This window comes from Tympanuchus pallidicinctus, unplaced genomic scaffold (genome assembly GCF_026119805.1).
Source record: "Tympanuchus pallidicinctus isolate F22 unplaced genomic scaffold, pur_lepc_1.0 scaffold5, whole genome shotgun sequence".
Lineage (NCBI taxonomy): Eukaryota > Metazoa > Chordata > Aves > Galliformes > Phasianidae > Tympanuchus > Tympanuchus pallidicinctus.
In genome coordinates, this window is record NW_026294769.1 from 63,447,836 (window position 1) to 63,465,856 (window position 18,021).

General features: G+C 36.4%; 1 protein-coding gene across 6 annotated transcripts in view; it reads left to right on the forward strand.

Moving 5' to 3' along the window:
• COL14A1 (collagen type XIV alpha 1 chain) overlaps nucleotides 1-18,021 on the forward strand; it is a 116,078-nt gene that overhangs the window by 62,134 nt on the left and 35,923 nt on the right. For all 6 annotated transcript variants that reach the window (XM_052703956.1, XM_052703954.1, XM_052703955.1 and 3 more), the window contains exons 25-34: nucleotides 1,079-1,153; nucleotides 2,371-2,510; nucleotides 3,458-3,581; nucleotides 4,879-5,022; nucleotides 6,938-7,102; nucleotides 8,403-8,441; nucleotides 8,667-8,805; nucleotides 11,397-11,539; nucleotides 12,060-12,169; nucleotides 13,844-14,002. In XM_052703956.1, the coding sequence (XP_052559916.1) occupies nucleotides 1,079-1,153; nucleotides 2,371-2,510; nucleotides 3,458-3,581; nucleotides 4,879-5,022; nucleotides 6,938-7,102; nucleotides 8,403-8,441; nucleotides 8,667-8,805; nucleotides 11,397-11,539; nucleotides 12,060-12,169; nucleotides 13,844-14,002 (1,238 nt within the window). The remainder of the gene's footprint in view (nucleotides 1-1,078; nucleotides 1,154-2,370; nucleotides 2,511-3,457; nucleotides 3,582-4,878; nucleotides 5,023-6,937; nucleotides 7,103-8,402; nucleotides 8,442-8,666; nucleotides 8,806-11,396; nucleotides 11,540-12,059; nucleotides 12,170-13,843; nucleotides 14,003-18,021) is intronic.

The window sequence follows — 18,021 nt, forward strand, 5'->3', positions numbered from 1 at the left end:
CTTTGCACATTTTTCAGAGTCTTGGTCCTTTTTCCTGTTGGAGCCAATGGAAAAACATCAATTTCAGTGGGAGTAAACATGGGTGTGGACACGGGGCTTGTAATGAGTCCTGTTTGCACTAAACATTCCCAAGGATTGGTGTCTTTTGTGAAGGTGTTGTATTTAACTCTGTTTGCTGCCTGTTAAACGTCACATACGTTATGGCAAATACTAAGTAGTCTTACTTGCAGGCATAAAGTTTTTATTTCCTCTGTTGCTTCTTACGAAGCAAAAAAGTGCTGTTGAACCAAGGCGTGGAAACTTTTCCTTAGCTACTGATATCAAAGCATGTGGTTATTATATCTGAGAATTCAGCCAAAACAAACTATATCAGTGATCATCATGTATTTAGGTAGGTTTCTGAGAGTCTGTCATTCCAAACCTTATTTTTAGGAGCAGATGAAGACAGAGTAACCAGTTTTCCGTATGACAACCTTTGCTTAAACTTTGCTGCAAACACTGAAGCCACAGTCCTGCAGAGTTATGCTAGGAACTGCATTTCTAGCTGTAAACATACTAAGGTGTTTCAGAGAATTCAGAAAAATGTGGTTGTGCTTTGCTCTGGATGCAGACACTGGCTTGCTCCTGCACTGTCTTGATGTTTTGGATGGCAGGACTAATCTCTTCTTCCTTTCAGTGTGGATGGAGATATACTTTCTTGATTAAGGACTAGGTGTTATCAGAAAGGAAAAGAACACTGATGTTTTACGAGTTAAGGATAATATGTCATAATGGGGCTACCACATGGTCTGCTACACTGGGGAACGTGGAAATGGACAGTTCCTGTTGTATTTCAGCAACCAGTTGTCATTCACACTGAAGTGCACCCACTAACTGCTTTCTAATATTACAGTACTTTTTTAGGTGACCAGCGTGGGAAGACACACTCACCTGTGTTTCTGTCCAATTGCATTATTAGTTGGTTAAAGATAATGAATTTGGAATGTGGAGATGAGTAGAAAATGCTCTGTTTAATGTAAGTAAAATAGGTTGGGCTTCCCTTTGAAGTATTTTTACATTCCTTTCTTTTATTCTTCAGTACCATTTCCAACTCAGCCACCAACTTCTCCTTCAACAACACCACCACCACCTACAATCCCTCCTGCAAAAGAAGGTAAGTGCTGCATGTGTGGATTTATAATAATTTTGAGATGTTTCATGATTTTCTGCTTCTGATTCTATTTTAGACCCGTGGAGATCACATGTCAGAATGCATTTGCTACGACTAAACTACACTGTTAAGGCAGCTGGCTTAAATTTAATGGGCCAAAAATCTGACATCATTATTACATTGTTGAAATGTACAGAAAGGAGGGTTAACATCTGTGAGATTTTCTTTTTCCAGAACTCTTAAACCATACATATTCTGCGACGGAAGCAGATATCCGAGGGATAATTAAACTTCTAAAACAGCACTATTTAAAAAAAGATGTCTACTTCAGTTAATGACAAAATTGTTGGCCATGTTCAGGTTCTTTGTATGCAGGCTTCCTTTTGTCTATCAGTTGAACATGTAGTGTCTTGTACAGAGTCACCTGAGTGCTTCTGTGAGGGGGATCATTGTTGTTGGAAACCAAGGATAAGATCTGTTTACATCAATTGAGAATTCAATCCCTAAGTACAGGAAAAAGAACATTCTATTTTTATTTTTTTTTTATTATTAGTCAAGACATAATCAGCAGAAAACTAAACACAAATATTTATCTTTCTATCCCATTCTCTGGATTTAGAAGAATTATTTTCAAGATGAAATATGCTAAAAAAACTAAACTTGCTATATTCTGACCCTCAGCAATAGAATTGGGTTCTGATGTGCTCTGAAGCTTTCCAGATCCTATGAAAGAGTGCACAACTCATGTGAGATTGTATAAAGCTCTGCATGCTATTTTGCATAAGAACATGCTAACATAAGATGATTTGGGGAAACCTGCACTGCTCCTACAGTTAAGTACTGTTAAGAGGAGGAGCTGAGGTGTGGACAAGATTCTACAGAGAACCTCGACAGTGGAGTACTATTGCTATGTCATGCAAAGTGCATGTGTGACTTTATTTAGTAGCCTAAATAAAAATTGAAGTGGCTACCTAGGTCTAAATAACTGTTATGGCCTTAAAGTGTCTTCTATCAGGGCAGATCATTCACCTCTTGCAGAGCTTAGCTGGTACTGCACTTACACTGACATCAATACCAGCAGGTCACTTTCCTAAAGCATTATTAACATTTAAAAAGGACTTTTCATGACAGTTATATTTTCTGAAGTGATTTTTGAGATTTTCAGAGTAGTTGAGATATTGCTTTACTTCTGGAATACTTGTTTTTTTTTTTCTCCTCAGTATGCAAAGCAGCCAAAGCTGATCTGGTGTTCCTGGTGGATGGGTCATGGAGTATTGGAGATGACAATTTCAATAAAATAATAAGCTTTCTGTATAGCACTGTTGGAGCTTTGGATAAGATTGGCCCTGATGGAACACAGGTAATCAACATTTGGAGACAGACGGGGTACCAGAAGTAAAATGAATCAAAATGTTATTGACATAATTTCACAGTTATATAGAATATATAATCTGCTTAATGGCAGAAATTATTTTAATGTCTTATTTTGCACATTATATGGTAAAATTCATGGTATTAATTTTGCAAGCTTGAAGTATCACATCAGTCACCTCTGAATCAGTCTAATGAGGTTTGTTTTGTTAATGTTATTGCATAAGTATTCACTGTGGTGGTTATATCTAAATAAGATAGAAATGGTGTTGATAAGGAAAATGAAAGGTTCATTTAGTTCATTTATTGCTCGTGATGCTGCCAAATCTGGCACTCATGCTTAGTTTAAGGATGAGAGCAGCTTCTTTCACCTCAAGATCACCACTTAGAGAATATGAAGTTTAATATGTTCTGTGTGTTGTAGAGGTTTAATATACAGTTTTGAAATACAAAGTCTTGACTCAAGTAACAGCATATATCAGAACGTATTCTTGCACATTTCTATTGCTTGCTTCAGTGTTGCTGCCCAGCTCTAAGTTGCTTTTGTGCAGCTATTCATTCATGGACATTGAATAAAGTCCTTGTAGTTCTGTGTGCTAGTAACTGTACACGTGTGAGTAACTGTACATGTGTGAGCATCTGTAAGTAGGATTTTACTTTTGGGCTGGATGGAGAGTACTTTTGCCAAAGTGGGTGTTACTTTTCTCATTCTGTTTGTTGCAAAATGAAAACAGAAAGTATTAAGTGGTTGCCAGAGATTTGGAGAGTAAACTTTATTTTTTGAGTCCTTTTTAAAAGAAGAAAGTTCTGGCTTCAATTTAAGGATGAAGCAAAATTACATGATAAATCCTTGTTTTAAATGCTCTAATTCACTTGCCTTTTGCTTATATGCACTGGATGGTGCTCTAATAATAAACACATCCTCTGTATGCACAGGTGGCAATAGTTCAATTCAGTGATGATCCCAGGACAGAATTTAAATTGAATGCGTACAAAACAAAAGAGACTCTTCTTGAGGCTATTCAGCGAATAGCCTACAAAGGAGGAAATACAAAAACAGGTGAGAAAGGTCATGATTATGATGCAGATTTTGTCCTTGCTTCTCTCTGTAAAGCATTTAGCCTCAGTAACTGTGGTGAAACACTAGAACAGGTTGCCTAGATAGTGGTGGAATGGCCTGTCCCTGGAAGACATTCAAGGTCAGGCTGGACGGGGCTCTGAGCAACGCGATCTAGCTGTAGATATCCCTGTTCATTGCAGGGGAGTTGAACTAGATGATCTTTAAGGGCCGCTTCTGACTCAAAAGATTCTAGGATTCTGTTTTATTTTCCATTTGCTAAATGGTTTAAGACATTAGGGTACAAGCAGAGAGATGAGAAGTTGGGCTTTGAAGTTAAAAAGTTTACATTTTACACCCTTCACCTTCTACTGCTGAGTATGCACCCCTCTGCCCAACAGAGATAAACAGGGAGGGAGGGAGGGAGGACAAGAGGAGAGAGTTGAGCAGAAATAAATGGCTTTTGAGATTGTGGAAGATGAAATCGACTTAGCATGTGGAAAAGTGTGAGGGAGGGAGAAGGTGGAAGGGAGCTTGCAGAGAATATTGGGAAATAGTGGGCAAAGTGGAAGGTCTGCTTGGTTATGAGCCAGGACAGTTAAGCCTCAGTGGTATGGTTAAGACTGAGCTGGGAGAACAGGTCACTTAAGTGAATGCAGTTACATTTTAGTTACTTTATTTAATTCCCTGATGAGAAGAAATTAAAGATGAGTACTGGAAGGGTTAAAGTTTAAGTTGGAAACCATATGTTTTATTATTTTCAGACTGCACAGAAATTTCTTGCAGCTGTTGCACTGCATCAAATTTCAGTAGTATCAAAATGACACGTTTTCAGTTTACTCAAGAAAATGCTACCATGGTACTTTCTGTTGTTAACTGGATGTGCCCCTACAAACCAGAAAGGGAATTTATTGTTACCTCTAACCTGCACCAAATACCCTTTTTCAAAGATGTTCTTCAACTTCACCTTCTGGACTAAAGAAACTGATGACTGAAGCTGTCAAGTTTTCAAAACTTATGGTCAAAATTAAACTTCTAAATCTCTATTTTAATACCAACAAAATGCACTATTTTACAGACTGCCAAGGACCCAACAACTGCCGAAATCCTTTTACAGCAAAGTCGTCGGCTTACTTCAGTCCCATGATAATTATTCAGGTCTTAAAATATACATCCGGGCAGATATTTTTGAGACAGAGCATATGGAGATTTCTCCTTTCTTTGGTATCTAACATATGATATGAAAAGCTACTGGATTTATGTCACAGAGAAAGTATATTCACGTTTTTTTCTATTTCAGGCAAAGCCATTAAACATGCCAGAGAAGTCTTGTTTACTGGAGAGGCGGGCATGAGAAAGGGCATTCCAAAGGTTTTGGTTGTCATTACTGATGGGCGATCACAGGATGATGTGAACAAAGTCTCCAGAGAAATGCAACTAGATGGTAAAATGTGTAGTTTTAAGAACTATTTATATTTTCCTTTTTTTTTCATGAATTGTAACCACTCATATTTAGAGGAAAATAAAAAAGGGTCAATTTTGTTCCAAAGTGTTTTCCAACTTTAAATAAAACAGCAAACATAGCAGTTAATGAAATTGCTCCCATGGCAAAGAATTTAGAGAACACGATCATATTAATCTGTTCAGTGTATATGAAATGTAGTCTTATGGTTACCAGCAAAAATAACTGTTTTATTTTGTATACAGGAGGTCCTTCGAAGTTCTCCAGTATGTTCTTTTGCTGATTCTGATATGCTCTCATCTTACAATCATTGTTTGTTTGTTTTTTTACACCAATTTTAAACAAAGAGGCATGCAGTGTTATGTGCCTGGAGGTAAGAACAGGGTTGGATATGTAGAAATGGCTGAGGTTTGTATTGAAATCCTAAGGACAGCAAATGTCTTATAGAATGAAGCTAAAGGACAGAAGATACAGGCTCTCATCATTTGGATGTGAGGAGGTCTAAGAGGAAATTAAATATGTGCCTCGTAATTAGTCTTTAGGCTTTGGCAGGTATGAAAATATCATTGGATACCACTGATTCCTGAAATCCAGTATAGTCACTGAATTTAGTTGTCTGCTTGCATCATTCTTAGATGATGAATTCAGTGCCTTTTTAAATAACATTTAAACAAACATTTACAAAATAGGGCATGGATACATTGTTTTAAACAGCAATCAAGAAAACAAAAATGATATTTTACATTAAATTGGTGTCTATGCCTAAACTAAACAAAAAAATGTTTATCTGTTATGTAAGTTTTGCAGTTGTCTCCTATGTATTACTTATATTACCTATTAAACTGACCATGACTTCCAGAGGAGAAGCTAAATGATGGGGATTCAGCTGCTGACTGGTTATGTCATCCCAATTACCTTGGACAAATAACCTCCTGTCTTCCATTTCCTTTTGCTTGTGGTCTACTTAAACTTCAGATAAGTACAGACTTATCTGTAAAAGAGACTGGCAGGAAGAGGTGCTGCTGTTGGATGGGATGTGAAGATGTTATAATATGTTAAATCTAAGTTTTGTTATGCTAGAAGTTCTGTAGAAGGTAATAAATGTCCTGGGCCTCATTCAAACTTAAATGAAATATTGTTTGACTAGAGTAAATTTGAGCTTGAGATGTACAAGAGCAGTATGTCCATCAACAATATTCAGCTTGATCTAGACAAGATCTTTCTTTATATTTAATTGAAAGGAAAATGTGGAATAACTTTTGCTTAATTTGCTGCTCTTCGAAGATTCAGGATTTGGTTCTCATTTCATTTAAATCTTTGAAGCCCAGCTCAAAGATTAGAATATATATTCATGCAGGTTGCATAGAACAGATTTGATCAGTGCAGTTAAATTACTGATGATGTAAGAATCCATTTTAGTATTCAAGCAGTAGCTTGAAAATTCTGATTAACATATGGCACAGAACAATATCTGTAGAAGACTCATAGGAAATTAATTTTTGTGCTTTGTATTTCTGATATACTTAATATGTTCTTCCTACACTTTACCTGAAGTGAGTGGAAATATTTATGGGTGATAAAGCATTAAATTAAAAAAGAATTCAAACATATGCTAAAACTTTAAACAACTGTTTAGCCTTTATGTCTTCAAGAGAACACTTAAACATTAAGGTTTAATTAACTTATGAAGTATAAATAGCCAAAAGCAATATTTCACAGAGAATGTATCACCTTTCTTTCCGATCACGTATGAATTGTCTTGTGTGATTGAACAGTAAGAAAATTTCCATTACTGTATTTAATCAGAAAAGTAGCCAGTGCAAATCTAGCTGTGTTCATATTTCATTTCCATTCTTTAAATGAATAACTCACAAGAGTGTTCTTTTTTGTTTTACAGGATTCAGCTTTTTTGCTATTGGAGTTGCTGATGCTGATTACTCAGAGTTAGTTAATATTGGCAGCAAGCCCAGTGAAAGACATGTCTTCTTTGTGGATGACTTCGATGCCTTTACAAAGATTGAAGATGAGCTGATTACTTTTGTTTGTGAAACTGCATCAGCAAGTTAGCCATTTGACTTATACTTATTTCTGAAATAAGTGCTAAATACTATGTTGGTTTTTTTTGTAACAATTTCCTGTTAATAGATATTTGTGAAAATAGATTTTCTAAATACAATTTCATGCAGATATTGTAACTGTAATGCTATTGCCATAAAAAATAAGGAGATGGAGGTGTTATAATTTCAGTATAATTAATGGTTGTTTGCTAAAAGGCTAGAATAGATCCATTGGTTGTGGGAGAAAAGTTTTTTCAGTTTTGAAACAGGCTCAAATTCTTAGAAATCTATCAGAATGCCACAGTTCAGGCTCTTTATGAAAAGCAAGGGGAAGACATTCTGGAAAAACATCTGATGGTTACAGATTGACAATTCACATGGCTCTAGGTGCGTGCCCACACCATGTTTTCTGATACATAAGCCAGGAAGTAGGCAGTGCAAGGCTGATGTGAATCACGTGTGACTCATAAAAGTATGGGAAGCAGGCACTGAACTGGTGAATGCAAGAATGTTGCTTGTGTTCCCTCAGTTCTTTGTTTTTGACCAGTATCTACTTTCTGTGTTAGTGAGAACTTAGAATGTTGAGAATATTCAACAGTAATATTTATTTGTCATTTGTGCTTGTATTCCAAAAGCAATCTCCAAATGCAAGTGCTGTGGGGTGTCATATTTGACACCTTGCATGTAGACTCACTGCTTTCCTAGGGCACCTTTCCTGGAGGAGATTACTGTGCATTCTTCCCTTCAAGAAGAGAGATAAAAGAAATAATTAAACAGTTATTAAATATGTGTGCATATATCTTAAGGACTGTATACAGTACTGGTCTCTCACATGAAGGCTGTGTGTGGAGTTTGAAAACGTACAGAGAATGCCTGCTAATGTAATTGAACTTGAGGTAGTCTTAGGTTGAAGGGCACAGACAGAGAACTGGGGATGTTTGGTTAAAACATAAAGCAAGATAGACTTTTTTACGCAGCAGGCAGTGAATTTTTGCCACAATTTGTTTTGAAGTCTGGTTCCCAGAAGGATAGAACAAATTCATGGACAAAGTTGTATAAAGGGCTCTTATGTGGAACGTTCAGGGATGTGCCGTTTGACATCTTTACTACAGCCATTGTGGATTCTGAGGAGCAAAACTGAATGAGTGGAAAGTAGCCAGACTTGCATGCTTTTCCTAGACAGCATCTCCTTTTGCTGATTTGAAGATAGAGTACTTAGCTGAGTAGATCATTGTTCTGATCTGATGGGACCACACTTGTATCCTCAAATGTATCATTTCTTTTCTTTTTTTTTTTTTTTTTTAGCTTGTCCACTGGTATTTAAAGATGGTGACAACTTTGCAGGTAAGCTATTTTTGTGTTTAGCTTTTGTTTCAGATTTATAAAATTTTTTTTTTTGTTACCTACTTTTAACAATATAAGCAATAAAGTAAACTTTACGTTAACAGCTGTTTTACAGATGGTGATAGGAAACTTGTTGATGCAACTGGCTTTGTTCTTTTTTTCTTTCCTGTAATGTGGTGTTAATTTAATTTAAATTAATAAGATATATATTTTGGTGTCTTCCAGGATTTAAAATGATGGAAATGTTTGGCTTGGTTGAAAAGGAGTTTTCAGCCATTGATGGGGTTTCTATGGAACCTGGTACATTTAATGTTTACCCATGTTACAGACTGCACAAGGATGCCCTGGTGTCCCAGCCTACAAAGTATGTATTAATTTATAAATATTTGTAAGAACACATGAAGTTAACTGCCCCCTGCAGACAATTATTCATTTCGAGGGTTGCTGTTTTTATGTAAGATGAGCAGAGATGCCAGGTCATATCTACGTAATGGTAATTAATAGTGTATTTGGTGTCCAGCGTCAACTGGTTTCCTTCAAAAATAACAGCTAGGAAAAAGTAGATAAACTCAGTGGCTATTTGGGGTTTCCTATATGGGCCAGTTTCAGGTACATGCAAGTTTGGCATCTAGCAATTTTATGCAGGCTTATATCAGTAGTGGTTTGTGAAAGGTTAATGTCTCACAGAGTACAGAATTATTTTTAGGAAAGGTGTTAATCTAATAAGGTTCATCTTCCTACACTTTGTCTGAAGTGAATGAAAAAGCAGAGAGCTTCTTTGAAGTGTGAGAGTGGGAAGCTGCTTTAGGTGCCTTTCTGATTCAGTCTATTTATGTATTAAATACAGAGGATGATTATTCTCCTTATGCTAAAATGAGTCTCTCTAAACACTTTACTGTGCCTTCCTACACCAGTCAGGGTGTAGTTTTCAGTATCAAGGACTGTGTTCTGGCAGAGGTGTGGAAGAGATAGTAAAAAAAACCTCCCATAGAACCTACCTTTGGTTCTCAGAGGGGAAGTGATGGGAGAATCTTCATTCCTTCTCTCAGCAATGTGTAGGTTATGTTTAATTCCTTCATGTCCAGTTCCCTGATTTGTGTTACATGGCAACAGAAAACAGCAATGGCTTTACTGTATTAAACATGAGAAGAGTTAACACTGTGGCATCTTAGCTGAGACAAACAAGAAAGAATAACACTGTGAAATGGTTTATAAATGTTTTAGTAAATTTTTCTTATTCTTGTTATGTGATTAGCCTGTTGTATCCCAGTTGGAGCCATCCTTCTTGGAGCTGTGTCACATTCTACTTGTTAAGTTTCCTTCTGGCTCTAAACTGAGTGGAGATTAGAACTGCTCACTTCTTTTTCCTTTCCTGCTTCTTTCTGATTGGATCTGCTGCATTTATGTGCTCTTCTCTGACTGCCACCCCAGCCCAATCCAGCCCAATCTTACTACTTTAGGCTTTCAGTCTGTTTTGTGGTTCAGAGAATGCCTTTCTCTTGATGATGTACAGGTATGTCTGAATAATAGTGCTTTTATTTTCTCATGTCATATGTCCACCAAGTATTGTTAATGCAGTTCTCTTTTTTAATTTCTGTATCCCCCAACCTGGTGTTTTCCCCATCTGCTTATTGAATTTTCTTTTGTTGTTTCTTTTATAATGGACATACTTTAAGGCTTTGTTCTTACACCTGTTAAATTATCTCTCTCTTTTCTCTCTGGAGAAAATGTGTAATATAAACTATATCAACTATAGTCATCTACAGACCACTGTGGGGAATGTACACATTGTATATCATATATAACTCTTTTTCCAGCATGTTTCTTATCGATGCATATAAAAAGTGATGGACAAATTTTACATGGAAAGGATCATGTTTTGGGAAAAGAAACTGATTAAATGAACCTGCCAGGATTCTTTCAGATCCCTTTAGCACGAATTAAGGAATCAAGCTAACTAACATTTTCAAAATACAGGCAGTCATTTCTGGTATTTCTTTTGTCCTATCTTGCAATTTGAGAATGAGAGGTGAAGTTAAGTCATAAGTGCTAACTAACAAGCTTCAGGAAATAAAATAACATGCCAGTTTTATATCGTAAGCTTCCTGTATCTTCTGCAAGAATTCTAGGAGATTGTATTTCTGTAAGTATGGTCTCTTCTGACTACATTTTGTTATAAGTTGCCTTTGGAATGTATAAGCTACGTACCCTATGGTTATAGACCTTTCTGTAACAGTCTCTGTTCATAATTTCTATTCATTAGTGATGTTTGATGGATGTCAATTGACATCAGTTCTTCCAAGCTACTTCCATTTTCATTGTGTATTAAACCAGACAATAATGAAGATATTGCAAATGGCAATTAATTTATTCTAAAACCTTTTAACTTAATTAATTTCAGGTTCACTTCAATCTGACCTCTGGTTTGATCTTCAAATTTATTTTAAAAAAATTAAAATTAATAGCATCTTCGTAAATTTCAAAGAAAAAGATAAACTATCCATTTTCCATGAGCATTCTTTTGATTTAGGACCCAAGGAAACAGCCACAAGTTGCTCCACGGGAGATTTAGATTAGATATAAGGAAAAACTTTAAACTCAGAGAGTGATCAGGCACTGGAATGGCTGCCCAGGGGGGTGGTGGAGTCACTGTCCCTGGCAGTGTTCAAGAGGCGTCTGGATGAGGAGCTACGAGATGTGGTTTAGTGCTTGTGGTAGCAATGGTGGACAGATGGACTAGATGATCTTGTGGGTCCTTTCCAACCTTGTGATTCTATGATTCTATGATAGTTATCTAGTTGAACAGATTTTGGAAATGCTTACTCATATTGTTACTCACTCTTGATTTCCAAAGACAGATGTAGATTTGTAGAAAATGTGTTAAGTGAACACTTGATATGTAAATCATGAGATTGAATGTTTGTTTTGGTTTTAAAAACTTTACTTATTTTACAGATATTTGCATCCTGAAGGTCTCCCTTCAGACTACACCATTACATTTCTCTTTCGTATACTTCCCGATACACCTCAGGAACCATTTGCTCTTTGGGAGATTTTAAATGAACAATATGAACCACTGGTTGGAGTTATTTTAGATAGTGAGTATTTTGATTCATGTCTGTGTTTTATTCCTTAACTGTATGAAAGGTTCTTTCTTTTGCTAGGTTTATTATTGACAATGTTTTAATCTTTTGCTAGAACAACTGCCTGAATCTCTGAAGGTTCTGGTTTCTGGTGGATATTTTATAGATTGAATGTAATTGAGCCTAATTTGGAGTTGGGAGTAAAATTTTGAGTACGCTGGTGTAAACAGGGATTAATGACTCTGAAAGTGTTATTGTCATTTTCCCACATAAAATGTTGACTTTCGCACTAGTTCATACCATAAGTAGATTTCAAAATGTCAAACAAAATGGAATTCAATTTTTTTAAACAGTTCTAGAAAAAGCTGTTTGCCTGTGAGGCTTTTTTTGTCTGTAGGGCTTTTTTTTTTAATATCTTCTCTTAGACAACGGACATCTTTGATCTTTTTTGTTAAATAAAAAATTAACATTTTCAAATAATGCATCAGGCCTTTTCTTTCCCTAACTATGAATTCTTATTCTTCCTCTTGCACAGATGGTGGTAAAACTCTGACTTTCTTTAACTATGACTACAAAGGAGATTTTCAAACTGTGACTTTTGAAGGCCCTGAAATAAGAAAGATATTTTATGGGAGTTTTCATAAGGTTAGTAACGCTAATCGTAAAATAACAGTAATAATAATAATAATCAATTTCCATTCATTCTGGATGAGAAATTTTCATGTTTTGCAATCTTCCTTCATGTGATCATCCACCACAAAAAGAAATGTATTTTGCGTGTTCGGAACCATTTACTAAACTTAAGTCTCTTTGCTATATTGAATCAACATTAAACAAATCATTAAATCATTGTTTTGATTATGAAGCTGATGTGGTCAGTTTTAATCTCATTCTTTATACCTGTGTTTTAGAGTTGATTAAAAATACCTGCCTTGAGCTGTAGAATGTAGAAATTAATTGGCTTTTGCTTTTAAAGTTCAGGTTGGAAATGTCAACCAAAGTGTAAAGAAAAAGTAAAGCAAAAAAAAGCTATCCTTCTCTTGACCACAATTGTTATTTTTAAACATATTTTAAGGGGTAATGATGTGTTGAACTTGTCTTGGCTGTAAGAGATCTTACAACATTATTTCCAAAAGCAGATGAGGTAATGTTGGGATTGTAGCATGTTTGTTGGGAAAGGTATTTTTGTAGTTCAATTTTATTCCTGACTTCTGTATCTTTCTCTTAAAAAAAGAAAGGGGGGACAACAACGATTATGGATTGTGGGATCGTATCCACAGAACTCAATTTCTCTTTAACTACTTTAGACTTCTTTCTTACCTGTGAGAGCAAAATAAGAGATGGTAGGTCAGAGCAGAAGTCTAACAATGACTTTTTAAAGTCTTGCTTTGGAAGAATGTGTAAGATCATAGCAAATTTTCCTCTTAAATATTTTCTACATTTTGAATGATGATCCTTGTTATATGAATTTGAAAGATGGGAGACCAAACTCAGTGCTCCGGCTGAGCCCAGAGCAAGGCAGTTGCAGGAGTCCTTCATGGATTTCTCTCCTCCACCTTGGGTTCTGAACTTCACATAGTATACTATTAGGAGCAGATACTACATTTTTACCAGCTCTTCATCTGGACTCTCCCATGCCAAAAAATTTATATTTCTTTTGCATAACTGAGTTTTGCCAGTGACAGGACAATTGTGACAAGGATTGTTCTCTCTGTTGGGGATGTTTTAGCTCATCAGTCATGGAGAGCAGAGTGCAAGGCAAGGCAGAAGGAAGAAAGTTTATATGCTCAGCTTTTCTGTAATGCACTTAATGAGATTTAATATTTTTTCAGTGTAAAAACTTCACTGGTTTTCCTTTGAGGTGATGTATAATATACAGAGTAACTTTTACTGCTTAGTTTTGGCTTTGCAAGCAGCTATAAAGGTGAAATCGAATACTATGTAGAAGAATCATACAGGGCCCAAGAAATGCTACTGACTACATAAATCAAAGGTTCTAAGAGCTCTCAGTGATGTATGAACCTTATGCAGTTCTTTTGTCAGTGGTAAATTATTTTCTCCTGAGTAAATTAGAGAAGTTGCTAGTTTTTACACAGATGTTCCTTAAGCAGAGAAATAAGCTAAATTCATTAAGCAGATTAGAATCATGGAGTAATTCAGGTTGGAAAGGACCTCTAGAGGCCATCTACGTTAGTTACTATGGATTAGTCTCAGTTGTTAGCAAACATGAAATAAGGAACTCATTTCGAAAGATGCCCAGCACATTAATATGTTATATGTGCTCCTTTGCTATGTTAAAGCATATTTTCTTTTCTTTAGCTGCATGTTGTTATCAGCAAGACTACAGCCAAAATAATTATTGACTGCAAAGAAGCAGGTGAGAAGACCATTAATGCAGCAGGGAACATTAGTTCTGATGGCATAGAAGTGCTGGGAAGAATGGTCAGATCCAGAGGACCAAGAGACAACTCTGCACCAGTGAGTAGAATAAGAACAATTTTTTAAACCATTTGAAAATCCTAAAAACAAGCATTTGGGATCTTTGCACTTAAAGTTGAAGCAGAATGAACTTGTATTTGAAACAGAAGAACTCCATAATTTCAGAAATTCTGCCTTAGTAAATCTGTTTCTTAATGACTTCAATATCTAAATACTAAGATATTTAAAAATGAGAAAGATTCTCCCCAAATTATGTCTTTAATTCCTCTGAAATTGTTATCCTAGAAACAGTAATTAGTCTTTTTTTTTTTTTTTTTTTTTGCATGGCAACTCATGGAATTCTTTCCATTTTGCCTTAGTTAACTTAAAGTTTTGTTTGTTCTTTTAGGTAGATTTAGTTGCTGAGGGAGAACTGCCAGGCTGGTGAGAATCTTGGGAAGGCTTCTTTGCTGAGCAACGTTGTTTCTTTGAACTTTGTTGACTCTAGAGAGAGGTTAGCATAGAATGTGAACCTTGAACTGAAGGCTTGATCTGAATAGGAATGAAGTTTCAAAAACGTATTGACTTGTTATTATATGCAAGTGCTCTTCTAGTAAAAAATGAGCCCTCAAAATACCTCTCTGTGCACAGAAAAAAAGAGCCCTTAGTGCTCAAACTTGCAGATAATAATTATATCAAGTCTGTAAAGACAATTATACAGAGAAACTTTTGTAGTCACTTCCCAATAGAAACAGAAAAAAAGGCAAACTTAGAAAAACTTGGAATTAAAGAAGGCTTTGTAAAGAGGAGTGGAAAGAAATTGTGTCTTTTGTTAGAACGCAGGAATCTATAAAAGATCATTTGGATTACCCACTCACTGAAAAATTTGGTTTTGTTCACATGAACAGCAAAGCTTACGTAAAACTAAAAATGTGTAGCTGAAGATGTAATTTATTTACTCTGTGCAGCTGTGGATGCCTTGAAGTTTTACTAAGTTACAGGCAGGTCAAGAAAGCATACAAATAATATTCTTTAAAATCTCAGTTCTGCACATTGTATTCATCCTGAATAGAACTTGTGTGGATGGTCATATTTAAGACCAGAATGAAGTAGTATCTTCTTCAAAAATTAGAGGACATCAAAGGAAATTAGTAGGAGTAGTAGTAGGAGAGTGACCCTTCACACAACAGGTACTTAGCAGTGCTGCTTCTTTATGTGGAATTTCGTGTATGCCAAATATTTATGATTTTGGAGATGTCTTGATAAATTAGCGGAAAGGAAAGAATGGGGGTTACTAATTGTGAAGAAAAAAAAGCAGATCTGGGTTAGGGAATGCCTGATCTGACTGTGGGAAGATAGTAGACTGTATGGGAGGCTTAGATCTTTGTGCTTCATTGGATTTCACATGTTCCACTGTTGAGAATGGAGTATTGGGATTTAGTCTGTCCAAGTAGCTTTACAGTTTTAAGGGGCTTATAAAGCCACGTGTATAACAGAAATAAAAATTTTGAAAATTGTTTTAATTTGATATGAAAATTGGAATTTTTGGATAGTTCAGTGCTTGCTTCAGACCATATCTACATAGAATAGTTTAACATTTTTAGAATAGTTTTAGTGTGTTTTTTTAATCAATAAAAGCCAATATAACTCAAGCCAACAAAATAACATGAATGTTGAAGTTCTGAATGCTGTTTCTCACAGTATCCTCCGGACAAAATGTCCAGCAGCACATTCATAATGTGATGGGTGAATAATTGGCTGGTGAGGCTCAAAGGGGTTATAAGAAATAGAGTTACATCTGGCTGGAGTCCAGTCAATACTGGAATTGTGCAGAACTCCACTTTAGGGACAGTTCTCTTTAAAGTTCACTTTAATGTTTTCATAAATGACATGAACATAGGACTTGAATGTATGCGAAGTCAGGTTGCAGGTGATACTAAATTGGGAGGAACTGCTGACTCCCTCAAAGGTTGAGAGGCTTTAACAAATTGAAGGAGTGGGCAATCATCAATCACATAATGTTTAATAAGAGCAAGTTCTATATTCTGCATCTGGGATAGGACAGCCCTGGATATATGTACAGACTGGGGGATAAGAGGCTGGAGAGCAGTCTTCTAGGACCAGAACTAGGAGTTCTGGTTGACAACAAGTGAAGTCAGTGGTGTGCCTTGGCAGCCAGAAGGGCCAACTGTAGCATGGAGTGCATGAGGCCAGCCAGGACTCTGCTCTGCACTGGTGCAGCCTCACCTCGAGCACTGTGTCGTGTTTTGGATGCCACAATAGATAAAGGACACAAAACTAATAGAGGAAGTCCAAAGAAGTGCTATAAAGATGGTGAAGGATCTTGAGAGGAAGAGGGAGCACCTGAAGTTACCTGGTTTGTTCAGCCCAGAGCAGAGGGATGGAGCGGAGGCTTCATGGCAGCTTACAGCTCCTCACAAGGGGAGCAAAGGGGCGATGCTGATCTCTGCTTTATGATGATAGTGATAAGACCCAAGGGAATGGCATGGAGCTGTGTTAGGAGAGGGTCAGGTTATGTACTGTGAAAAGGTTCTTCACCAGAGGGTGGTCAGGCATTGGCACAGGCTCCCCAGGACAGTGATTGTAGCACTAAGCCTCCTGGAGTTCAGAAAGCATTTGGACATGGCTCTCCAAAATAAGGTTTGATTTTCATGTGGTCCTGTGTGAATCCAGAAGCTGGACTTGGTTATAGTTGTGAATCCCTTCCAAGTCAAGATATTCTGTGATTTGTCAAACAATTTTGAGGGAATATACCCCAAATAAGAGTTTTTTTGTCCCACTGATGAGTGTGGTATGCTACAGTTCAATGAACAGACACACATTTATCTGAGACAGACTGAACAGAAAGGAAATTAGGCTAGACATGCATAGCCCTTTCAACAGCCCTTAACAGTGGGACATGTCTGAGTTAGAAGTTCCAAACAGTTAGAGAAGAGAAACCTAACCTTGACAAGAAGTAAATACTGTTCTTTATTACTTCAGTGGGACTGAATGAAAAGTCTGGCTTTAAAACAGTTTACAAATTACAACTTTTTTTCTTTACTCATGCTTCCTTTTATCAATATTTGTCTTCTTTTACCTCCATGTGTGTGTGATGCTAAAAGAATTAAGATTTGATGTTTTCTACTGTTGGGAATGCTTTGCGGAACTGTAGCCTGATCAGATAAAGATGAGTAGGCTTTTCTGTATTACTGACTTTGCTTACAGTATTGGAGATCTAGAAAGCAAAATTTATATGAATACTCAGAATTATGAGTAAAGGGCTGATGGTAGCAAAGAAAGCTTTGTTGAGTTATTTAGCTTGAGTCAGAGCAACCCACGTAATATTTTAAAATAGGAGTACTGAGTCATTCAACATTTGAATGGTGAATACAACAATTCAGACAATGTCTATTTGCTCTTTATTTTACACCAACATATTCTATCACTATGGATCTCTGGACTGTTTAATCCAATATATGAATGTGTATATGCTCCTGTGTAGGACTGCATAAATTTAACCAGTAATGTCAGACTTCCATTGTTTAGGATAAAAGAGTAGCTTGGGACAGACTGATTTATGGAAAAAGTGGAAATACTGCTTACGTCTGACCCTGAAATGATTTCTGCACAATCAGCTGAGGTGCTTCTGCAGTCCTTTTCAGAGATGTCTGATTTGCATAAGTGTAGTTCCATGTAAATGCCCAAGGTCATCCTGAGTTAAGCAAATTAATGAGTCTTCCTGGAATTAGTAGCCCTGAGATGTGTAATGGAGAGATGTCTAAGTGGCTCCCCATGGAGCCAGCATGGATTTGAAACAGCCGGGGACACAGAACTGTTTGACTCAGGCTAGACCTTTGTGGACCCAACCCAAATGTTCAGAACTTCCCTACATGCTGCACTTCAACAGTTAATCTGCTGGCAAATAAGGAGAAATCCTATGTATGTGAAAGTATTCCTTTGTTTAAAATACAGTAGTTGACTTACTTAAGAAAAAAATGAAGCAAAGTCAAAGGTACCCATTTCTATTTTAACACCTTTAGAAGCAATGAAGTTTTAAAGCTTTTCAAATCCTTAGC